Source organism: Thunnus thynnus, chromosome 8, assembly GCF_963924715.1.
Source record: "Thunnus thynnus chromosome 8, fThuThy2.1, whole genome shotgun sequence".
Lineage (NCBI taxonomy): Eukaryota > Metazoa > Chordata > Actinopteri > Scombriformes > Scombridae > Thunnus > Thunnus thynnus.
In genome coordinates this window covers 2,821,388-2,847,345 of record NC_089524.1, presented here as the reverse complement: position 1 = coordinate 2,847,345, position 25,958 = coordinate 2,821,388, and the positions used below count along the sequence as shown (strand labels likewise).

The following is a 25,958-nucleotide window of genomic DNA, read 5'->3' as shown; positions in this document are numbered from 1 at the left end:
TTATTTTGAAGATATAAGATGTCAGGGTTTGTCAGATCAACAGTTCAAAACTCAAAAGTCTTAATTTTACAGTGTAATAAGAGAGAAAAGCAGCAGATCATCACATTGAAGAAGCTGAAACCAGAGAACGTTTGGTGCTTTTGTTTTATAAATAATAATGAATCATTTATCAGATTGTGCTTAATTAACCTACGAGAACTAATGGATTTATCGACTAATTAATCTGCACTTCAGACTTAATTAAAAAGTGTTCTTCCAGATGAAGATGTGAGAAGATTCCAGATGTTCCAGTGAATGAATCGTGAGAATAAGACAATGATTATATAAAGAAACGTCTTGTTTTGTGATGTTTGGAGGTTGGAGGTGATTCTGACTGTGTGTTCTCGTTCTGTCTCTGTCAGTTTATCTCTCTCTCTCTCTCTGCCCTCTAAATGTCAGCGGAGGAGATGTCAGAGATACGAGAGGAGTGCTGCTATTTGTCAGTTTTCCACTGTGGGAGTCTTTGTTGTTATAGAAGTTCGGGATGCTCGTCGTGTACTCGACAAGGCCACGAGTTTAAAAGTCGAGACCCGAGACGAGATGCGTTCGTGGCCTTTTGTTCTCTCTCTGTCTACATCTCTTGTCTCCTCTGCATCATATCTGCAAGACAGCTGATAACAAGCAGCAGAAATGCATTTAAAAACACTGACAGAGAAGCAGAAAATAGGATTAACAACAGCAACAAACTCTGTCATTCCTCAGCCAGCCATGCATCCTCACATCCAGCTCTTCTGTCTGGCTTTACGGCTCTCGTATGAATTCTGAAATCCGCCCACACTTGACATGGAGGACATGTGTGATTATGTTAGCGATGAGAAACTTCCAGTCCAGATTATCTGTGTCAGGAAATGTTCCCCCCCCCACCCCCCCACCCTCCCTGACGAGCTCCTGGTGTCGTTCCAGCTGCATCAGCTGTACGATCTTTTCCCTGAATCCTGATTGGCCACAAACACCCGGCTGCTCTCTCGCAATCCCTGGGACGAAATACGGCGCTACATCTGCTACAGCTGATGCAATGCGCCATGGGTAATTAATTACCAGATTTGTGTGGTGCATTCCAAAAACCAGAGAGAGAGAGAGAGAGAGAGAGAGAGAGAGAGAGAGAGAGAGAGAGGTTACATAAACATCTGTGGGAAGGGAAAAAACTTTGTGAGAGGAACTTTTGGGCAACAGGAGCGAACACGCTTTAAACTAAACAAAGTAAAAGCAGCGAGGAGGAGGCTGCTGGTTTCTGCTCACATCATGGTTATAAGTCACACAGCTGCAGGTTTCCTGACGCCATCGGCGCCGCAGAAGGCTCGTCTCTCGGCTCATCCGATTGGACGATGGGGGGAATAATGCAAATGATGCTAGTTCCTGCTAAGCGACGTAAAAGCAGCGAGCAAAACGCTTCACTGTCATTGAAAACACTGATTTTAAATATCTTGGTGTGACACTGGATCCAAATTTGAACTTTAAGAAACATGTTAAAAAAACAGTTAAAACCATAAAAGACAACTTAGACACAGAAACTGTGTCTCTTTGTACACAGCCAAGATATTTATGCATGTTATGATTCTTTCCCAGATGTTTTATTGCATCAGGCTGCAGAAACAGCCATAAAACCTCTTCAGTCTTTATACAAACAAACTTTAAAAACTCTGAATAAAAAGTCAATGCATTTCCATCACTGTAGGTCATTTGGTACCGCGCCGCACAGAAAGAATAAATAACTTACATTATTTCCGTTTTATTTATTATCTAAAGTCTGAACGATGTTTTATTTTGAAAAACGACTGAGATCCCCACAACAGCACTGATGCCAGCCTGTTTCCATTTCCAACATCCTATCTGTGTGACGCAGGGTTTTCTGCAGCGACAGCAACCAAAACAAAATGACGCAGTAGACCAGACGTAAGCAACACTCCGGGTGTCGTTGTCTCCCGTTAAACCTCGACGGGAACCGTCTCGTCTCAGAGAAACAAGCTCAGGGCTCCCGCTGATGCAGCGTTATGTCCCGTCGTATTTTTCATGCACTTAATATTTGTTTTTGTGGTGTATCTTATTTTGAAGGCATGTTTAAACGTTACCATAGCGACCAGAGAGCGTTAGGGGGGGGGCAGTGAGGATGTTACTCATGTTATGTTGTTGGTGCAACGTTACGAGGACGCTGCTAATAAAGTTGTTTTTATGTAAACGTCTTTTAGATCATCTTTCTTTCTTTTAATCTTTTTATCATCTGTTTATTGTCTTTGTCTTCGGCCGCCATCTTTTTTAAGGTCAGATCTGTTATTGTTTTCTGTTTCATGTCTTTGTTTTGTCTGTCAAAGCACTTTGTAAACTCTGTTTTTAAAAGATGCTATATAAATAAAGTTATTATTATTATTATGCTTAATAGCCCACTGTGAGATTAATAAAGGCTTATCTTACATTAAACAATATTTAACTTAAGAACTTTGGCTTCTTTTATGAAATAGTCAGTGATAAAACACATCTATCACATTTATTCTTTACTACTTTAAGAAAGGTACGATGTTTTGAGTCTAAATTATCTCTTTATGAGGTTCAGAGGAATCAAAACTTTATAATTCTTGAAGTAAGTGATATTGTTTTTGTATCTGTAGTGAAACTCCAGCATTGTATCAGCACTACTAGTGAGAAACTTCAAACGGTCTGCAGCCCTGCTCTGATCAGAGAGGGTTTCCTTCAGGGGGGAAAACTAAGCTGCACCGCTTTAAATCCAGAAGAAGCTCTGCAGCGACCGCAGGAATAAAACTTCACATAAAAACACAGAGAGACAAAGAGTATCTGCTGTCTGCAGCAGCGAGGTTATCGTCTGTGATTAGAAGAAGTCAAACAGCGCTGAAACATCTCTCTCACACTCTCAGCTCTTCATCATCATCATCATCATCATCATCATCATCCCTCCCGTCCTCCCTCTTTCTCTCTCAAACTTCAACACCCAGACGGCAGCGCTCGCCATCCTCCGGGCTCTCGCTTTTATCATGTCGAGAGATGTCTGCCTGCAGGAGGAAAGATAAAAGGAAGATGAAGGAGGAGGAGGAGGAGGAGGAGGAGGAGGAGGAGGAGGAGGAGGGTAGAAAGGACGGGATGGTTGTGGAACCATGCAGGGAAGGTTCTCAGAGTTCAGATGTGAGACTCAGTTGAGTGACTGACAATAAAGCAGAGAGAATATACTGTTTGAACTTCACAGCTTCTTACTGTTGGACTCCAATTCAATAAAACATACAAGAAGTCAAACAACTACGAGTTAACTTACTGAAAACTTTGTTTATAATAAAATAAAACAAACATGGAAAACATCCATCACATGTTCTCAAAGACAAACTTTTCTTCTTCTGTTTTATGTAAATATTCAATTTCTGTGTTCAAATCCTCACATATGAGAAGCTGCAAACATCTGATGTTTGGGCTTATTTTTTTTTATGTGATAAATGACAAACTATTAATCAATTATCAAATTAATCTCACTGGTGTAACTGGGTGAACGTCTGATGATTGAACAGCTACTTAACAGACACTTCAGGTCAGATTAATTAATCAAATATCGACAGAAATACAAACAGCTGCAGTAGAATCTGGATTATGACACATTTTTATGAGTTTTATTTGTTTATTTTTACAGTTTTTATCTCTTCTTCTTCTTCTTCTTCTTCTCTATTACTTTAATTGCTGTGGTGCTGAATTGTTTTAACTTTTGTTTTTTGTGTTGTGAAGCACTTTATAAAACTGTTTTATAAGGTAAAGTTTATTATTATTATTATTATTATTAAGGCTACTGTCAGTTTATTTTAATCCAGCAGCAGCTTCATAAATCAAGAATAATCTGCTTTATGAGAATAATGTTATTCTTCCAATAAAGGGACACTTACTGTAGATCACTGATGATCAATGACAACTGATCAGACAACCGATAACATTTAATACTCTGTTTTATCGATAGTCTAACAGGAAGCCGACACACACACACACACACACACACACACACACATTAACATCTCTCTGCTGAGCCGTCACACCAGCAGACTCTCTGGACTCTTGATGAGCAGCAGCTGCAGAGATTTCAGCAGAAAAACCGACTCGCTCACAAATTATTGCTTCGTTTAATCGGAGCAGAATATTGATTTATCACCGAGAACTCCGGAGAGAGAAAATCAACAACTGGAGGGAACAAAGATGTCCGTCTGTTTTCTGTGGAACTTTTACTGAACTCGTATAACCTGCTGCTGATACTTAAAGACAAAGTTAAATCATGTTTTTCCTTCTTTTTTTAAGCAATAATGGCAAAAAGCTGCTGTTTTTAACTCCACAAACCTGATTTACTTTGTTGTACATGATGTTAAACTGAATATCTTTGGATTCTGGACATTTAAAGACGTCATCTTTCATTCTGGGAAACTATAACTGTCATTTTTTAGACGGAATAAACAATAATTACAGTAGCTGTTAGTTGCAGCCCTACAAGGTACAGACATGTGAGTGAAGGAAACCTGTTAGCTGAATGGAAACCAGTCTAAAGGTCCTGAGTCTTACCTGGCAGAGCTCTGACGCCGTCTCACTGGTCTCCTTGATAATATTCAACCTTAAACCGTACCAGCTGACCGAGCGTCTGCAGGCCAGAGGCCTCCTATCTCTGCCCTGTTCCTCGTTAGTGTGGAGCAGCCACGGACCCGCCATCGCACACTGAGACTCGCACAGCGTCTACGCAGCTCCAGCAGGACAGCGGTCCATTCCCAGTGAACCCAGCAGCTTTAATAACTCCTAATCCATAAAGAAGATTTGCCTGTTTGCTTTAATTGGTTGGATTTTGCCATCCATTAGCCTTTTTTTTCCAGGGTTCGGTAATTCTCTCTCTCTCTCTCTCACACACACACCTATCATGAATTCCTCGGCTCATTCTGCTTTGACATTGTTTCTCTGCCAAAAGACAAGATTACTCAGATATGCTGAGCTGTTGCAAGCCCTGCGAGGAGAAGACGGCGCTCCAGCCAAACAAGGAGAAAAGTGAGATTTCTGTTTTGTTTCCTCTCAGTCTGGTAACCTCAGGGTTATCAATATTTCACAAGGCCGCGAGCGAGCGAGCGAGAGGAGGAGCGGCACGCTCAGCCGACTGTGGCCGAAGGAGGAGGAGGAGGAGGAGGAGGAGCAGGAATCTCTCCATCATCCTGAGAGCCACCGCCTCCACCGGACGCCATTATAACTTATATTAAAAAGAAGAGCTCAGTGAGATCAATGCAGAGGAAGAAGAGTCAGAGAGAAGCTTGAGAGCAAAAACAGCTTTAAAAAGCTAAGAGGAAGGAAAAGGATGTGAGAGGTTGACCATATTAAAGATGGCGTCTGTATGATTTATATCAGTCATTAAACTGCTGTGCTGCTGGTAGATGGACCACACTGTTCTTGAGGGTTTAAACCTGTGATATACTGACAGATCAACTAGTTCAGAGCTGCAACTTGTGTTTATTTCCATTATTGATGTTTTGTAGTTAGGTGGAGCTCTCTCTCTCTCTCTCTCTCTCTCTCTCTCTCTCTCTCTCTCTCTCTCTGCATCCAAAAAAGAAGAAAAAGTCTCATTAATTTGCTCCACAGTCTGTGCAGGTGACTGATAGCTAGAAAATATCTGCTTCTCTGATAAAAAAGTCAAAACGTATAAGCCTATAACCTCAACTACAACTCCCAAGATGCATTTCAGTAACAAACAGCCGAAGATTAAAACTCTGTTGCTCGTGGTGAGCTGAAGTCTTAGATGACAGTTTTCTAGAAAGATTCAGCAGCTTAAATCCGTTTATGTTCAGATTCTGGTTCAATTTGAAGTGTTTCTGAATTTGATCCAAACGTCTGATTAGTTTCTTCTCAACAGCAACAAGTTAAAAGAACTTCTGGAACCAGCAGCTCCATATTCTGCATTTCTATATTGTATGTTAGCCAGATCAACTCTTGCACACTACACTCTTTATTTATTTAATTGGTGTTTTTTAAAACTTAAATTTGACATTTTTCTTCAAATTAAATTCTTCTAAAGTTTAAATACTTCTCTTGTTTTGCACTAATTTCTCACCAAATCCCCAGAAAACACAAAGACATGTCATCATAAGAAGCACTGAACTGAAAACTATAAACGTGACTGTGGTGAGATGACAGTAAAGTATCTTTATATCCTTGTTTTGTCCAAAACACGCAAACATTCAATTTACAGTTATATGAAACAGAGCATAAGAACAAATCTTCATATTGAAGTGTCTGGCAGCAGGATGTTTGGCTTCATAACGATCGTGTCAGCTGACGTGGTTTCTCAACGTTTATCTTTCCTCACCAACAGATAAGACATTAAACTTTGTGTGTCTGAAGGGTTTTTTTTTGTAGCTGCGTGTGCTTGACTGTGGGTTTTTCTTCTTCTGTTAATGTTTAACATACAGAAGCTTTTTTTCACTGAGCCCTGCGTTCTGGATCGCTGGCTGGTTAACGAGTAGTAAAAGATAAGAAAAGACTCCTGCTTGTCACCGTTTAACCCGCTCTGCTTTTATTTGTCCAGGTTTTGATATCTGTCCCTGACACCTCAGCAAAAAAAAAATCAGCAGGAACATCTCTTTTCAGAAACAGTGTCCTTGTTACTGTTTTTTTTTTTTATTAGACCTACTTTACACAGAAGAAGAAAGCGTCCCTACGGAGCGACGACTTCAAGAAACCTGCTTGTGTTTCTTTTTTCCGTGAAATCTGAAGCAGAGCAGAGACACGGAGCTCCGAGTACGTCGATGAAGAATCGTCTCTAAATCCATGTGACAGCAATTTGGGATGGAAGCAGATGCCACCTGATAGGAGCTGATCACATGTGTGTGTGTGTGTGTGTGTGTGTGTGTGTGTGTGTGTGTGTGTGTGTGTGTGTGTTACCCAGACAGGCTGATGTCAGCACAGCGCCTCGATAAAGATTCAGGATTTAATACACAGTCGGGGAACAGACAGGCTTTTGTTTCTGAAAGAGAAAACGCCTGCTGCTGCTGTTGGAGCTGTGAATGGCAACGCTAATCCGGTTTCTCACACTTTGGTGGTGGGACACACACACGCGCGCACATATGCACTCTACATGGCCAAAAGTATGCGGACACCTTAACATTCCTCTCATATGTGATTGTTGAACATGTGATGCTGGAACGGCCTCCACTCTTGGCTGCAGGGATTTGCTTTTGCTGATAATTGTTTTGTATATAAAATGTCACCAAATAGTGAAAAAACCTGCTATAATTTCCTTCAACAGTCCAAAAGCCAAACATATTCAGTTAACAATCATGTATGACAAAGAAAAACATTAAAACATCACATCTGAGCAGCTAAAACGAGCACATTTTTTTGGCATATTTGCTCAAAAAAATTACAAAAAAAGTAGTTGCTGATTAATTTTCTGTCGATCGACTCATCAATCAATCAACTAATCGTTGCAGCTGTTAGGGCCTGGCTCTCCTGGGATTGGGGTTCTTCCACCATACTCATAATACAAAGTACTGTTGCAATTTTGCTGTGTTTTGATGTGTGCTGAAGGTTAAAGTTAAAAAAAAAAACACCCGCAGCTCTTTGCACAACGACCTGTGGGTGTTCCTCAGGGATCTATTGTGGGTCCTCCTCTGTTCTCCATTAAAAAGCTTCTTCTTGGTCACATAAAGAGTAAAATACATCTTTTGATTTCTATGCAGATAACATGAAATTATATATTTCTCTAAACCCCTAGTGATACTAGTGGTCTGGTTAAAAAGGATTAATTTCAGGATATTAGTGTTTTATGTCTTGTAATTTTCTCAGGCTTAATGAGAACAAGACTGTATTCATTATTACAGTTAGTTAACTTTATTATAACTGTTGTGGCAATACAAAATACTCCAGTCAAGTTCTTCCACACCAAACTGGGAAAACCATTTCATTATGGAGCTGCTTTGTGCACGAGGACGTTGTCATGTTTTATACACTTTCACCCTAAAAGTTACTAAAACACTCGTGTCTAATATGTCACTGCATGTTGTGGCGTTAATTTATCCTTTTATTAAATCTAAAGGGGCCTCGACTAATCAATGGAAAACAGTCTCTCAACACAAATACACAAAAGTATTTGGACGGAGGCGACACAATCACTAAATAAAAACAACACCTGTTTACTTCCTGTTTACTTCCTGTCACATGTTCTAGGATTAATGTTATAGTCTGGTGTCAATTTGTGGGTGAGACAGAATAATAGAAACATCATTCTGTGGTTGAACTTCACACATCAACAGTTAAACATCACATAAAGCAGAACCAAAGCCCACAAAAAAGCTTTACAGGCTGGACTATCAGTACAGACACTACAGCTCGTTACAATAATGACTCGTCTCGATCAGAGCTCTCAGCCCCCTTCGTCCTTTCACATCTCCTTCTTCACCCTCACATCCTGTAATCGACAACAACAGGAGGACTACAAATAGAAAGCAGCGACCACCCCCCCCCCCCCCCCCCCCACCCTCCCCTTTGTTCCAGTTGAATGACCCAGAAGCTAAGAGCACGGCCGCTATCTCTTTGACCTTTCACCCTGACCGCATTTTGTCTTTTACCATCTCTTATTCCCCAGGTCAAGTGGTGGTCTCCAGCTCTATGTTTGGTCTTTAAACACCAGACCGCCTCAGTCCATCAGAGCAGCCTGATAGAGTCCTGATGGAGTAGTGACCTCTAACCTCGGGCTATATGCTTTCCAGCCGGGAAGTAAATAAGAGGACACATGACCTCAAAGGGCGTCAAGGACACGCAGAGAGCAGACGCTGCTCACTCACACTTAAGTGCTATTTGTCATATTAAAGTAAGACGAAGGACGACAATGTTTTTTCATTATCTATTCATAACTTATCCATCCATTAATCAGATTAACAAAATAGGATTAAGTTTATATTTATATGACATAAGTGCTAAAATGAACAGTAACTTAATTGATTAGTGATTCATAGAAAATAAATCTGGGACAATTTTTTCCGTTTCTTGGTTTCTGACATGGAAGCTTTTGGTGTTTTTTTTAGTTACATAACTCTGATGGATATCTTTGTTTTTTTGGACTCATGCTTGGACATCACGCGGCATCATCTCGGAGTAAACTGCGTATGACATTCTTCATCTGACATTTTATAGACAAAAACAATGAATTGATTAATCAATTAAACAGAAAAAACTGAACTTTAGAAAAGATGGAGTGTTTTTACTTGAAAAATTACTTAATTGAAAATTGGTGGCAATATCATTTCTGACTTCTGGTTAGACTGGCTTCAAATTTGTGATGGATATGCGTGATTCCCCAGAAGCTGATTTCCATGAAAGATGCTCCAGATATTTGTGGACTCTTGTCTCATGATGTTGTTGAATGCCTGACCTTTCCTCTAGCATTGCTTTGAGGCCACTGTCTCCACAACAAACATCTAAAAGTATCAGACCAGTGGTTCAACTGATCCTATTCTTGCTCCCCAGATGATAAACCCTTATATACCCTTAACATAACCTTTCCTCTAGCTCTACCATCAAGACAAACTTTACATTTTTAACTCCACTGCTTGTAAAGCTCCAAGATTAGCTAAATCAATTAGATAATAATTGTTGTTTTTTTACACTCAACACTTGGCATACAAGCCTCCAGGGGATGCTAGCGAGGTTTCAGACTGTTGGTTGTGCCTTTAATCTGCCTGGCCGACTGTATTGGTAGCCAACGGCGGGCATCCAGCCACAGAAAGGGATTTACAGAAACAAAACATGTGAGCAGACACCCCTCCCAACAAACACATCCAGCCCAGACAGAACTGCTGTGTGCAGACAAACAAATGTGCAGTTGTCAATCAGTGTTTTAGTTTGTCTACTTAGCAAAACCTTCACACCAAAAGATTTCCTATTACAACGTGCGATAGTAAGTAAGTAATAGAGTCTTGCTTCTGATTTCGAAGTGAAGCCTCAAATCTTTGAACTGTTCTCACATAAAGTATGAGCCCTGCATATTTTTTGTTGTGCATGAGAAGACATGCTATAAGAAGCTAAAGGGTAACAGGCTGCTGTTAATAGTCGATTCACTCATTTACTGTATCATGATACCTTTACTATGCTGGAATATTCATAAAAATATCCAAATCCTAAAGCTACAAATGGTGTTGACAGTAAAGATATAGCAGCTAAACTTGTTGGATAGCATAACTACACATGTATACTCATAAAACAAAGTACTGTTGCACTGAATTTTGCTGTGTTTTGATGTTAAAGTTGTTAAAGTTAAAAAAAAAAACACCTGCAGCTCTTTGCGCAACCACCTGTGGGTGTTCCTCAGGGGTCTATTGTGGGTCCTCCTCTGTTCTCCATTAAAAAGCTTCTTCTTGGTCACATAAAGAGTAAAATACATCTTTTGATTTCTATGCAGATAACATGAAATTATATATTTCTCTAAACCCCTAGTGATACTAATGGTCTGGTTGACCTAAAAGGTTAATTTCAGGGTATTTTATGTCTTGTAATTTTCTCTGGTTTAATGAGGACAAGACTGTATTCATTATTACAGTCAGTTATCTTTATAATAACTGTTGTGGCAATAGAGAAGTGTTGGAAATAAAACTCTAAATGTATATTCCAACTCGTACTGCAGCTGTTTCACAGTAAAAACTTAAATTAGTTCTCTTTGCTCGTATTAAATCAGTTTAAATTAATAGAAATACATATTTCCTTTATGAAAAATATAAGCCAGTCACAGCCTTATTTTCTATGTATGTTAATTTACTGTCATGTGTCATTGTTTTCTTTCCTCTGGAGTGTTTTGTTAGGTTTTGTGAACACACAGTACCTGTATCTGGATATTAAAGCGTGAGACAGAACAGGTGCAGTGAAGTGCTGGAATCTAAACTTAAGCTCAGTGAATCCAGGTCACCTCCTCCTGCCTGGTGTCCCCATTCGAGGCCTATTTCCTCACCGCACAAAGCTATTTAAACGCTGTAAACGCTGAATGTGGAACACAGTGTTTCAGGGTCTCTGTACGCAGAACCTCATATCCTGATTCGTCCTGACGGCCTCACGGTGTGAAGGAAGGTTATCTGAGGCTGAAACTGACTCAAATATACCTCTTCCTTTCCCCAACCAGTCTTGGGGGGGGGGGGGGGGGGGGGGGTGAGGAGGGATATAGACTGCTGACGCTGACTCAACATTACTGGAGTCTCTCCATCTTTAGCCTTGAAAGCACGAAACCGGGGAAACGACTCTGATAAGAGTACAAAAACATGCAATATGCACTACTTATATTCTGATTTAAAGGACCATTCCAATGTTTTTACATGTTTTACTTTTTATGGCTGTTGATGGTTTGACATACTGTTTTAGATTTCTTAATGTGGTCTTCATATAAGTTTTCTATTCATTTCAGTCTAGTATGAAAATCAACATAACCACTGCTTTCATTTAGCTAATTTGTCACAATTAGCTTCATTAAATAATAACATAATAACTGAGAATGTGTCAGATTACTTTAATAACGTATGTTATGGGGCTGCAAGCAGAAATTATTCCAATTATCGATAATTATTTGTGATTAATCTATTTTGTTTACTTTAAAAAAATGTCAGAAAGTAGAGAAAAATGCCCAAGTACCAAATTCCAAAGTGATGTCTTCAAATTAATTTATGCACGTTGGGTTTGGCAGGTTTCTCACACGTCCTTTACAGATAGAGTCCAACAGTTTTAGACCCGTGTAGAACCAGAAATGTTTGGTGTTTTTGCTTAATATATGACTTAAACAAGCTGTTCAAGCTAAATCAAGGTGTTAAGATGCTCTTTAATTTTCATTCAGTTCAAACTGGCAACTGGAAAAAATACACATTAATCTAAAGTTTAAAACACTAATAAAGGAGCTAAATGATGCTAAAACACGAGTATATTCCTGAACGTTTTAATGAATCATTGTTCAAAGGTCTGAAATGAAACTGTTTGGACATGTGATGGCTTGTTGTTGCTCAGTGGGCTGTGGCGTCATTTACCGATTACCAGCAGAGAGAAAGTGGATAGGCCTGGTCAGCTGCTGCGTGTGTGTGTGTGTGTGTGTGTGTGTGTGTGTGTGTGTGTGTGTGTGTGTGTGTGTGTGTGTGTGTGTGTGTGTGTCGGAGCGTTGATGTGCTTTCTTTCCTGAAACCAGCAGGAAATGCGATGCTGCTGCTGCGGATGAGTGTGACCGTCCGAGTGTGCGTTTGAACAACAACAACGCTCTCGATGTGCGTCAGGAAACGCTGGAATGAAAGAATGCAGAGTCTGTTTCCTACCTACATTCCTTCCCTTTAACTCTTCACTGAATTAATAACTCCTAGTCAAACCCTCAGTGTGTGACCTTTGACCCCCCCCCTCCCCCCCATGAACTCACAAAAGGAATCCTGAGCCGGACTTCTTACCTGGAGTCCTCTGCGCCTCAAAATACTCGAGTCGTCCATGATTATCTGAGCTCAGGTATCTTTTTCCTTTTCAGTTTTGTTTTTACAAAGCTTTTAAAAAGTTCAGGCACTTTCCAGGACGTCACATTATAGCCTCCTCGGTCCTACTTTCTTTGTCCATCAACTGTAGAACTAAAACCAAAGCCATCCAGAAACAGGTTCTGCTTAACTCGAAACGGGGCGACGTCCTTTCAAAATAAGTCTCCTTATGTTAATGTTCCAGGTCTGTAAGAAGCTCTACAAGTCTTGATTTATCTTTGATGTTGCTTCAAGCTGCTCAGACCTGGTTTGGTTCTTTGAAGAGCGTTCCCGTGCACACTTCAAAAGAGAATCGGTGTCAAAAACAGTTTCTAATTAAAGTGGAAAAACAAGAAAAATGACACCGAGGCTGCAGGGATACTCCGATTGGCTGTCTCTGTATCTTTCCAATAAACGCTCAAGTTAATAGCTTTTCACTCCTCTGTTTATCTCTTTTGTTTATTCCAGCTTGCTGTGGAGGGAAGGTGCGGTCTGGATGTAAACGAGTCAAGATCGTCCTCTCTCTCTCTCTCCCGTCGGCGGTGGCGGCGGCGGAGCGCACGTGTGGTTCCTGAGCTCAGCCTCCTCCGTCGGCAGCTCTTCCATTCATGCGTTCAGTGTTGGACACACCCCTCCGCCTCTCTCTCTCTCTCTCTCACACACTCCCGGCGTTCGACTCTCTGCTTTCTAACCCTCCTCGCTCTCTTGTCCTTCTCCTTCTCTGTCCGCCTCCCACCCTTAAGGCACTATTCCAGAGAGAGACTCCGCTGCTGCTGCTTCCATTATTCATGGGCGCTTCGCAATAGAAATTAATGATGACAATTGGGCCTCAGGGGGTGACCGGAGAGAGGGAGGGAGGGAGAAAAGGGGACCGAGGCGAGAGGAACATAAATGGGGAAGGTACCAGCTTGCTACCCCTCTGGCTTAATTAGATCTGAGCTGTAACAAGGTCCTGAAACCGCTTCAAAAACACATGCAGGGAGCTTTCAAGAGTTTCTTTCAGCGGAGGTGTCAGTCAGTACAGACAGATGGTGTGTGTGTGTGTGGACTGATGAGTGAGGTTAAGTCCACAGAGTTTCCCCCCTTCAATCACTTTTTTTCTGTTTGGGATCCAACAAAACAATGACACACACACACACACACACACACACACACACTCACACACTCTTCTGTCCGGGCTTAAAGCTGCAGGAGCCGCTTGGCGACAGTGGACTGAAAACAAGAGGTTGTTTGTTAGCTAGCTAGCGGTCCGCTGAGCGAGAAGGCATCTCGCATCCATCTCCATGCCAACCGGCCGGGCCAGATTCCATCTGGTTAACGGCGGCGAGAGCTCAGGGACTCCCACACACACACACACACACACACACACTCATCCAAACACACACACAGTCGGATCCACATGCGAGCCAGTAGTCATCTCGTCATCTCGGACGTCCTCCTCTGCGTCTCCTCCTGCATCTTTCAGGTCTTTGGTGTTATTTCAAAAAAAAAAAAAAAAAAAGGCTGCAGGAAGGAGGAGATCCAGCTGAAAGTGTTAAAAAAACAAAGAAGAAGAGGAAAAGGAACGAAGGATAAGTGGAGTTTTTTCTCTTCCCTCGGTGCGTAGCTGTGGCCTCTGAGAAGATCCTTCCTCTCCTCCTTTCTCCTGCTCTCCAAACGTCTCTTGTGTTGTTGCTTTCTTTGCTCTCTGTCTGATGTGTCAGTATGCTCACATGCTCTGACTCCTCCCCTGCTCTTTCATCACTCGCTCTCTCTCTCCCTCTCTCTCTCTCTCTCTCTCTCTCTCACACACTTACATCAGAGAAACTGTTCTGCTGAAACGTCCAATCAGGCGCGAGCAGGAGACAGAGACTTTGCTCGCGATGAATGGAGGGAGGACGAGCGCTCCGCCTCCACCTCCCTCTCCCTCCCTTCACTCCTCCGCACTGTGTGTCCGTCGACACAGCCTCGCTCGCTCTAATCAAAACAAGAGGGTATGTTCACAGCACACACACACACACACACACACACACACACACACACACATCTACGGTTCATGCTTTATTATTGCATACGAATGAATAAATCATGAACGTACGGATCGGAGGCTCTGGGTGATTATTTATTCAGCATGATGGATTTAAACACCAGTGGGTCTCTTTTCTTTCCCAACAATCACTGGTTTCATCTTCTCATAACTATGTGGACATGTTAGCTTTACTGGAGCTGCAACCAGCAATTAACTCTTATTAGTTATCTGCAGGATTATTTTCACAATTAATTGATTAAAACATCAGATAATGGTGAAAAACGCTCATCAGAACATCCTGGACTGACCGAGTGCAACACGATTATTAAAATATGCTGCGTTATCGCCGTAGCAACGACTACGAACACGTTTGATGTCTGACGTGATCAAACAGCAACGTCGTAAGAAGCAGTTCTGAGAGAGAAAATGTAGTTAAAAAGTATGAAAGTAAAAGTAAAGACTGATATATTATATATATGACATCATTAGAGGGTTAACAGTGAAGCATCAGTGTTAGAGCAGATACTTTATATACAGTTAAGACTATAAACAGCCGTCTAAACGTCTAAACCGACCAACCAGCCGTTGTTGGATGTTTACATTTTTCAAAATCAAAAACCAAAATGTCTTCCTTTCTTTTTTTTTCTGCTGTACTGAAAACGCACCAAACTGTGACCCCAAAACCGAGAAACACACAGACAGAACGGTGAATTTAGTGTCTGGTGGCGTCCTCCTACGCTGCACAGGCAGCGACGCACTGATGAGTCACAGAGAGAAGAGAGAGAGAGAGAGACTGATGGATGCAATAACTAAGAGAAATACCAGCAGATCTCTAACGAAGGACAGATGGAGCTGGTTTGTGTCCAGTATGTATGAGAATAATGTGATTATAGAGAACGATCGGCAGACCAGTTCAGTACAGCTCAGAATGAGACGGCTTTTTCTTTTTTGAGAGGAGAAACCAGACTCCCCCCCCGCCACCTCCCTCCCCTCCCCGTCCTCTTCCTGCTCTCGTCGGGCCCCTGGCTCCTGGTCAGAGCCTCTGTGTTAATGAGAGCAAAGGCCAAAGGGGGCCACAGGGAGGAATGTTCACACAGACACAATGAGACTGACTGACACCAGCTTACTGACTGGTTTCTGACCAGTCTGCTTCTAAAAACACACAGAGGCCCCCCGACGACGTTAGCAAACAATCTCACTTCACTCAATAATTAGCTGAATACTTAAACTCATAGTACTTATTATCAACCAGCCCCCCCAACCCCCCCCTCACTGGTTCATGATGATGTCAGTTAACTTAAAAACTGGTTAAAATCTGTAGTTTCACACACAATATTCTCTAAAACAGCTGATGACTGTGGTTGTCGGGGACTATTTTCAGCGGTGGATGAATCCACATTTGGTGCCATAGTGAGTATTTGTGTGTGTGTGTGTGTGTGTGTGTGTGCACAGAGGAATAAGATATATCAGGCTGTGAATAAACACACAATACTCGTCAGTAGATCAATTAATTGATGGTTTGGGTATTTTTATGGGATTTGTTTATCTTTTAAGAAAACAGAGCAAACTTTGGGGTGAAAAGTTTTTCACATTTATCAAGTGATGATAACTGTCAGAGTGTTTGTCATGAGATGGAACTGAGATAACATAAATAAAATGGTAAATTTAGAGCCACATTCACACTTACAAACAAAAAAAAAGATGTTAAGGACAGCTCTTAAACTACTTTTAATAAAACTCCTCTGCTCTGTTTTCATGTTCAGAGCTGCAACAGAAATAATCAGCAGCTATTCTGAATTGTTTCAGTCTCAGTTATTTGTGAGGATTTGCTGCTGTTCTCAGTCTTATGTGATAATAAACTGAATATTTCTGGACTGTTGATCTAAACCAGGAGATATTACAGCATCACGTTGACCTTCAGGAAACATTTTTCAGCGTTTTCTGGCTACGAGACGAAGCAAATTAGTTTATTTAAGTCAGAGATAAAATAATAAACTACTTACAGTAAAAGTGAAGTATTTCTACTGTTATCTCTCCGTGAAGCAGACTGATAGTGGAGGCCGTGAACTCAGCGGCTGGTTTACAGGTTCACTCTGAACACAGGAACCATCGGATTATGTTACTTTTATCTTCAGCTACAGGAAGAGATACGGAGACAAGCTGCTCAGAGACCAGAGTGTTGAAGAAGAAAGAAAGAAAGAAAGAAAGAAAGAGTGATGATGAACAAGAGAGAGATAAAACAGGTAGAGCTCTCTCTCTCTCTCTCCTCTGCGTACAGAACTAATTAAAGCAAAAGCCTTCTGCTGTGTTTTATGTCCCTGCTGTATTGGAGGTTAATTGAAGCAGCAGCCTCTGCTCGTCCCCGTCATGATGAAACACTGCCAAGAACAGCATTTCTCTTATTTCTTCTCATCCTTAAAAAAAAACAAAAAAAAACTTTCATGTTTTTGACCTCGTGGACTCGTCTCTCTGTGTGAGCAGAGAACCAGTCAGACAGCGGCGGGTCTATTTCTAGCTGACAGCATCAGCTGGCTTGTTGAGTCCTGTCAAAAACCCAGAGACCCCCGGTTACCTGACCTCCTGCATGTCTTCACAAGAAGACCGGAGGAGGAGGAGGAGGAGGAGGAAGAGGAGGAGGAGGAGGGGGAGGAGGAGGAAGAGGAGGAAGAGGAGGAGGAGGGAGGCTCGCTGCGTACAGTCGATCCGCTGAGTATTTTCTTTAGCTTTTATCTGTTTAGTTTTACGTCATTATATCCTGTTACAATCCTCTTCGAGTTAAACGATATGACTGGCGACTTACTGTCAACAAATAGCCTGATGTATCTTATTCCTCTGTTGTTGTCCAGAAACCATTAAAAACACGTCAGTGAGTCTAACCGCTGCACTGGGTGATGTGTTCCTTCATCATGAAGACGTTAGTTCATTTAGAAAACGGCTCCAAAGACTAATAACAGTGATCAGGTTTTCAGTCTCCAGAAAGTAGTTCTGTGTAAGGCAGACGCTACTGAGCATGTGCGGGAACACAGTTCTGTTTACAGCTCTGTTAGCTTGTCGTGCTACAAATCACAACTTCCTGAATTCATACTGAAGTTCTTTGATGATAAGAAAATGTACAAAAACGCATTAAACCAAAACAGTAATGAAACCTTTAATTTTTATGTGCAATTTAAACTATTTTTTTTAGTAAAAATGACAAATAATGAATCTATAAACACTTCAACAAAATGAAAGTAGCCAAACATGTGGAAACACAAACAGCTGACATCACCTTAACACACACAGAGTGATTTATCTTGTTACTGACTAAAGGTTTGCTAAGTCAGATGGTTGTGAGGTGAAAGGTCAAGGGTGACAATGGCTTCACACACACACACACACACACACACACACACACACACACACACACACACACACACAGAAACAACAGTCCTATACATGCAGTCATTTGGAAGTTTACACTGGAATGTTATCGTTTCACATTCCACAGTTACGTTCAGTCTGACGTGACGATATGGAAACCAGTGACCTCTGACTACTGGTGGCTTAAGATAGAATCGTTATCTCTGGACCACAGAACACACACACACACACACACACACACACACACACACACACACACACACAGTTATTATATTCACTGCACAAAAGGTGTAAAATAAATGAAAAACAGATTTAAATTCAGACCAAGAAAACACACGTTAACATTTTAATCATCGATTATAATCTGCTGACAAATAAGCACCAAAAACAACATCTGGATCCAGATGCAGAGCAGCTTTAATGAAGCAGTTACTACATCCTGCCCGCAGCTGCTTCAAAATAAAAGTCTTCCAGCTGTTCAGACTCCAACCAAATCGAAGTTTGAAGCAGGAGGCGCTGCTGAAAAACTGTAATTATAAAATAAAAAAGGCCCAAATCTGCACTTTTTGGTTTTATAAGTCTGAAATATAAACCTGAAAAATTCTACTTTTAGAAAACTGGAGCAGGATTTACCGACTTTACGAGCCTCGGCTGTAATACTGCAGCTGTTTTCTTGTTTTATAAGCTCTTGTGTGTACTTATTTCTCTAAAGCACTTTGTAAATTTGCTTTACAGAGGTGGAAACTGTGAAAATTTACAGTGCAGCTGTGACTCAGGTCATATCGAATCCAAATATTTATGAATACAGATGCAGACTCTCCAGAACGCTGCTCGGCTCTGCGTCCGGAGAGGGCTGTAAACTTCTTTTATTTACAGTTTGGTTGCTTAATTAGAAACTATTGACTGAGACCCAAAACCACAGATGTGCACACTCGCAACATGCACTGCTAACTCACATCTCCCGCCACAGCGTCTGTCGTACGCTCGCTGCCAAGACACACATACAAAAAAAAAATCACACAAATACACACACACACACAGACTGTTGTGCCAGACGATCATCTACATGGTTGTAATAAAGGAGCAGAGATAAAGAGCTCCTGTTTGTGTCGCTTCATTCATCAGTTTAATGAGTTTGTCTACTGTTAATTCAGACTGTCCTGCAGCCAGCTGGCCGTCTGATTGGACGACGGCCCGGCTGATAAACTGGACCGCAGGAAAACACAACTGGCAGCTTTTTTTTTTTGGGTGATAATGAAGAAGTGAAACAAACACACAATACTAGCTGATGTCATGTGTGTGTGTGGTGCAAAAAAAAAAAAATTAAACAACAAAACTAACAAAAGTGAACATCAATCTAAAACAGGAAGTCTGTGTGTTGAGATGACAGCTCTGTGTGTGTGTGTGTGTGTGTGTGTGTGTGTGTGTGTGTGTGTGTGACAGGTTGCGTGCTGCTCCGTCTGTGCGTTATGCTGACGGTGTGTTTGATATGTGTGTGTGTGTCAGCCTGCTCAGACGGGACGGGAGGAGAAAAGCTCAGCCTGAATAAATTAAACATGACGGTGTTTGTTACAGACTGGCAAAAAGCTCTGACGCTGCGTTAGTCGAGTCCGCCGATGACAGGAGGAGGAAGAGGAGGAAGAGGAGGAGGAGGAAGAAGAGGAGGAGGTGTGTGTGTGTCTCTCTTGTCTGACACACACACACACACACTACAAAGAGCCTTGACCTTACATAATCACAAGCCTTTGAAATCAGTTCCCAGTTCCGCTGCTCTCTCACAGCGAGACGCTTCTTTATCATCCCGGCAGGCGGGAACGCCGCTCTGCTCCGACTAATGAGGCCGCTGGACGTGAACTGAAGAAGATTTTTTTTTAATGCCTGTTATAAGAAGAAGCAAAGTGTCATGGGAGGTGAAATTTTATACCACAAAGTTTCCAACCTGCAACTAAACCTTAAACTGGTCGATATATATATATATATATATATATATATATATAATATCAACACTGGTGAAGTTTCTCTCAACTCTTCGATCTTTAAAGCAGCTGAAAGTCTTGTTTTAACTTCTGAAATCTTGTGGTGAGGAAGACTCCGGTGTCGGTTGCATAAGCTAAAACAAGAGGTTTTTTTAACTACTACAAATGTCAGCGGTGAAGAGGTTTATTAAGAGCTCCAGGGTGCGTTTGGTTCTTGGGTGTAGTCGGAGATTTTGACATTTTTAAATGCTTGCTGGACAGTTTGATATATTTTCCAGATGTTCCAGGCTGCCAGTTTCTCTCAGTTCATTTCAGTTGGATATGAAAATCACACTAAACGTCTAGTCTACATACGTTTGTGTCAGTTTATCTTTATTTCTGTATGATGCTGCAAAGTTTTACCTTCGTTACAACAATGCAACAGACAGCTGAAGCCAGTTTAAAGACTCTATTATATTGATTTTTATATTCTACAGGAATTAATGGAAACAAACGGCTGCCTGGGAGAGTAGAGAAAGTACATGAACTCTTTGATTTTTACAGCTCAGAACGCTGCAGCCAGACTCCGAATACAAAACCCCCTATTTCAGCCTCTTTTGCACAGACTTCCAGTTAATATTAGAGCAGATTTTATGTATTTCTTGTAAAGCTCTCCATGGTCTGGCTCCTGCATATATATTTTGTGAGCTTTTGTTAAAATATATAAACCCACATTCAACCTTGGATCCAGCGAGGAGTCCTCTGGTCCAGAACTAAACCTACAGGAGATTTACTGCTCCTGAAATAACCTCCTCATTGAAATTCACTCATTTCCATAATATTGCATTTTGCATTTAGTGTAATTTCTCTTTGTATTGTCCAGTTTTATATGATTTCCTATCATGACACAGACAAAACCTCTATAACAAAGCTGTGACGGGGATGAAAAACACTCTTATGTAAATGTTCTATGATCAAAAGCACAGACAGAAAACATATCACAGTCCAATTTTCCACATTATAAATGTCCAAAGATCAGTTCAATAATCAGTTTTCAAGCCCCTAAAAAAAAAAAAGACTTTTCATCCCTCTTGCTCTGCTGCTAAAAGCCGTGTAAAGAGGCTGCGCTCGCTGCGTTTTTATGGACGTGGAGATCGAAGGCTGTAACGCCGTGATGAGGCTCATATAAGATCAAAGCTTAAGACAAGAAGAGATGAGAGGAGAGAGAGGAGGAGGAGGATGAGGAGGGAGGGAGGGAGGGAGGGACGAGGGGATGAAAAGGACACAGCGTTGCATAAAAAGCTTTTTCCCCAGCGGAGGAGGGGGGTTGATAAGAAAATGCTGAGTAAGCCTGAACAAGCTTTACACAGTGATGGGAGAGAGAGAGAGAGAGAGAGAGAGAGAGAGAGAGAGAGAGAGAGAGGTATGATGAAAGAGAGAGAGGAGAGAGAGATGAAGGGGAAACAGTCAAAAAAAAAAAAGAGGAGACAGAGAGAGAAGGAGGGTAGAGAGACAAACAGAGGACGAACTGGAAGAACAAAAACTAAGACTGTGTCGCATTTATCCTCCTTTTCCTGAGACATGAAGCATCTATTCACACTAAATAACACCAAAACATAAAGGTTAATAAAGCTGCAACTAAATTATTTACTAGGGAGGCACGATATTATCGGCACGTCATTGGTATCGGCCGATAAAAGCTCTAAAATGAAATATCAGCATCTGCGTATTCTGCCGATTATGAACCGGGGCTAACGTTAGCTGGGAGGCTAGCGAAGGCTAGCTGGCTGTGCTTCCCTCCGGTCATGCTGCGGCTAACACTCCGCTAGCCTCCCAGCTAACGTTAGCGCCGGCTCTCCGTGTGGATCCAACTGGACCACCGAGCCCCGGTTAGAGGCGCTGCGGTGTTCGGCTGCACAGATAGGAAATCCCTCGGCTGACAGGATGTATCACTCTGTTTGAAAAATAAAACACTTCTTCTTCTTCTTTTTGGTTCATAACGGCGGTTGGTAACCAGCGTATTAGGCGCATTACCGCCACCTTCTGCTCCTGAATCCAGTCTTCCTGAGTTCTTCCTTCATATATTGTCTTTCTTGATCATACTTAGTTCAATCTAAGCCTGCATGTATAATAGACTCCTCAGCCAGCTGGAAAATAATATGTGCATATATCAGCATCGGCCACAATGAGTTGGAAATATCAGCATATCGGATATCGACAAATGCATCCCTATTATTATTATTTTCATTATCAATTAATCTGTCGATTAGTTGTTTGGTCTATAAAAGGTTAGGGAATGGTGAAAAATGACAATCACTGTTTCCTAAAGCTCAAGATGTAACCTACAATGTCTCGTTTTGTTCCAACCAACAGTCCACAACTCAAAGATATTCAATTTACTATCATATAAGACAAAAGAAACCAGAAAATATCAAGATAGTTGGCAGTTAATTTACTGTGGATTGATTAATGTATTGATCGATTAATCGTTTCAGCTCTAATAGTGTAACTACCCTGATGAGATGAATACTGCCTCAGCACGATTTGAACGGCTTTACTGGGACGACTTCAAGTCAATTCAACTTTATTTATATAGCGCCAAATTACAACAGAAGTTATATCAGGACACTTTCCACATACAGCAGGTCAACTACTACTCTTTAATTTACAGAGACCCAACATTCCTCCATGAGTAAACACATGGTGACAGCGGCGAGGAAAAACTCCCCTTTAATGGGAAGAAACCTCCAGCAGAGCCAGGGTTGGCGGCCATCTGCCCGACTTCTGTTATGAAATCATACTTTTATATACCAGCGGAGGGCAAACAGGGCAAAATCTGGCCTCCAGTAAAGATATTTGACCCCCAAACGAAAGCTGAAGTTTTCCTTTTTATATATCGCATCATATCTTTGATATGACTCTTCATAAATCTACAGTAAATATCAATGTAAACTCATTTAATCCCAATAAATATGAGCTTGTAATCTCTTGGTACATAACATAATGTGTCCTATCTGACCAGAACAGGTTTGTGTCAATACCAGTTGAGCTTCCACCATAAACAAAGCAGGTCACTGTTTACTGTGTGTGGATTATTAATGGGAATTTAGAGATTCACCCTCAGATAAAAACCCTCAAACAAACTTTCACTGCATCTGTACAACATCAGCCAACATCTGACCCACAGTTGAACCCGACTGCTGTTATAAACACTTATAATAATAATAATAAAACACAAATACCAACACGTTCTGACCAGTGATGTCACTGTTATAACACGAGCAGCTGATCCAGACTAATAACGTCTCTGTTGTCAGTGATTCATGATGTACATTATTATATATAACTATTAGTAACTATTAGTATAACTATTAGTTATCTGCTAAAATTCAGGCGCACGACTGTCACGAAGCATCATCAGAACATTTAGTTATTTCCCTTCTGCAGCTTTCCTTTTAGTGTTTTATAGATCTGCAACCATCAGTCGATTAATCGATTAGTTGCCAACTATCAAATTAATCGCTGATTCTTTAGATAATCGATCGATCATTTGGAGTCATTCTTTAAGAAAAACATGTCCAGCTTCTCAAATGTGAATATTTTCTGAATTCTTTAGTCCTTTATGACATTAAACTGAACATCTTTGAGTTGTGGACTGATGTTCGGTACCAAAGATGATATTTGAGGACGTCATCTGAGGCTCTGAGAAACTGTTTTTACCATTTCTGACATTTTATGAACCAAACAACCAATCAATTAATCGAGAAAATAATCAACACAGTGTTTATTATAATAGTACAGGCCTGGCGGGGGTTCTCGTCTGTGTCGTTGCCTTGGAAACTGCAGGTAGCTTAACTCCTTTTAAGGAATAGGGCAGAGCGTAAGCGAGAGAGCGAGCAGCAGAAAAATAACGGTGAATGCAGGTGGAGCAGAGGAAAAGGTTAACAGCAGGAAGTTGTCAGTCTGGCGGTAAATGTTCAGAACAGACTACAGCGTGAAGCTTGTCAACACCATGAAAAGTCACGTCTGTTGTTAGCTCCAAAGTTAGCAACAATGGGTTAGCCTAGCCTGACAACGCTAAACCAGGGAGCGCAAAACTCCAGGCCGAACCACTCAACCTAGAGGAAACACTGCAACAAATTTATCCATAATGAAAATAATCATTAGTTGCAGCCCTAATGTTTTAATCTTTTACTTTTTCCGTCACACGTCTACAAGAAAACTGCTTTGGACAGCAGAAATCAAACCGTGTTTCTGGTATAAATCAGGATAAGCTGGTTAATTACACGCATGTAAACTCACTGAACGAGATGACTGAGTGTGCAGGAGTATTTATTCTGACTCCATGTCTTTTCTCAGAGCTCTACGGCAGCCCTGAAGGGAGAAAAGTGAGGTCTTATCACAACAGAGAGCAGTGGAAGTCACAATCCTGGTCCTCAGCTCGACTATTTCTACCGTCGGGGGGGAAAAAAGGTCGACTGGGAACACGAACTCTTGACAATACAGCAGCTCAAACACGCTGGCAGCCTTCAGCAGCACTTTTTAAATAAGCTCAGCCTGTCAAATCTTCTGTGTGCAGCCTGCTGATCTCTATCTGCTGTGTTTGTCGGATTTACTGTTTAACTAGCGGGTCGATACAGTTCACACTGCTGATGAGCGAAGTGTAAAATATTTGTGTGTGCGTGTGCCAACACAAGAGTTCATACTCAGTTCAAACATTGCTATGGCGATGGTGTCAGCTCTGCACTGCTGTGTGTTATGTGTTTATTGTACGTCCAGTCCAGCCGCCCAGGAGACATTTCAGTGGCAACAACAAACAATGCAGCCTGTTTGAAAGTGAGGCAGAGCTCCGACAGACGGGCTGTTGTTTTCTGTCCTCGTTCCTTCCTCAGTACAAACAGTCGGCTTTGTTTTGGAGCTCAGGTCGAGACAGGAGAGTCGACGGGGCGGACAGAGCCGAGGTTTGTTCCACACGGCTCTGATGCTGCTGCGCTTCTTCCTACTAGAACTGGAGGAATGAAAACATGAGCTCCGACGTCTACGGGTTGGATGTGTATCGTTAGGCCTTCTGCACATCATCAGCTGCTCTGCACCAGGATGTTTTTCCATGGACGTGAGCATCGGCACGGACTCAGCGCTCGACCTTTACCAGGTGTTTACTTTCACCTATAGCTGTAAACAAATCAGCATCTGAGTCATGAATAGTTTATCTGGCTGTGTTTGCATTCAGCAGCGAGCAGAGAGCACAAACAATCATGCTGCTCCATTTCCATAAAGGTCAGAGGTCATTCTGAGACTGGGTTGGTCAAACTTTATAGTCTTCTATATACCGAGCTGCAACTAATAACTACAGCTGATTATTGTCTCAATGAATCTATCAGTCGTTTGGTCTATAAAATGTCGGAAAATGGTTAAAAAAAAAAGAGTCCAAGATGACGTCTTTAAATGTCCTGATCAACAGTCCACAACACAAAGATATTTAAGTTTACTGTCATAGAAGAATAAACAAATAAATAAACCAGAAAATCTTCATATTTAAGAAGCTGAAATCAGAGAATTTGCAATATTTTTTCTTGAAAACTGACTCAAAACATGCGATTAACAGCGTCGCCGTTCCACTTCTATGCTTTTCTTTCAGCATTCCTGTTTGTGACACAGCAGCAGAAACCATCAGGTCTGAACTGGAAGCTTCTTGACTGAAACTCTGATGTTTCAACGAGCTGTGACTTTACAGTAACTTAAAGCAAAAAGCAGATTATCTCTGTGTGAAGATTCCCAGAACTACACGACAAAAACTTAAAATCTGACCAGAAACTTGCTGAAAGACGACAACAAATATCATGTGACTACACACACCAGACCTTCCTTTCAGTAAATATACTGTAAGATTACTAACTGACAGGATTAAAAACATACATCAGTGTTTTTAAAATTTGTCCCTTTTCTGTGTTTCTGAGCGTCTTCAAAGTGTTTTTTGTTTTTTTAAATGACGTTAGTAAAGATGAAGATTTATTTCTTAAAATGACCCACATCACTGAGAACATGATGGGAAGTTGTATTTATGTCCAGTAAGTGTTGGAAAGATGTTTCACTGCTTTTTACGATGAGAACAAAGTCATAAAACCTGAGAGAAGT

At 41.3% G+C, this 25,958-nt stretch overlaps 1 protein-coding gene across 7 annotated transcripts in view; it reads right to left on the bottom strand.

Moving 5' to 3' along the window:
- The window catches only part of mast2 (microtubule associated serine/threonine kinase 2), a 202,339-nt gene that overhangs the window by 102,880 nt on the left and 73,501 nt on the right, over window positions 1–25,958 (bottom strand). Inside the window, exon 1 of one of the 7 annotated variants that reach the window (XM_067596133.1) lies at window positions 12,444–14,198. The exons of the other annotated variants lie outside the window; for them this stretch is intronic. Within the exon in view, the coding sequence (XP_067452234.1) occupies window positions 12,444–12,482 (39 nt within the window). The 5' untranslated portion in view covers window positions 12,483–14,198. Of the gene's footprint in view, window positions 1–12,443; window positions 14,199–25,958 lie in introns of those variants that run through there. 7 annotated transcript variants of the gene reach the window in all.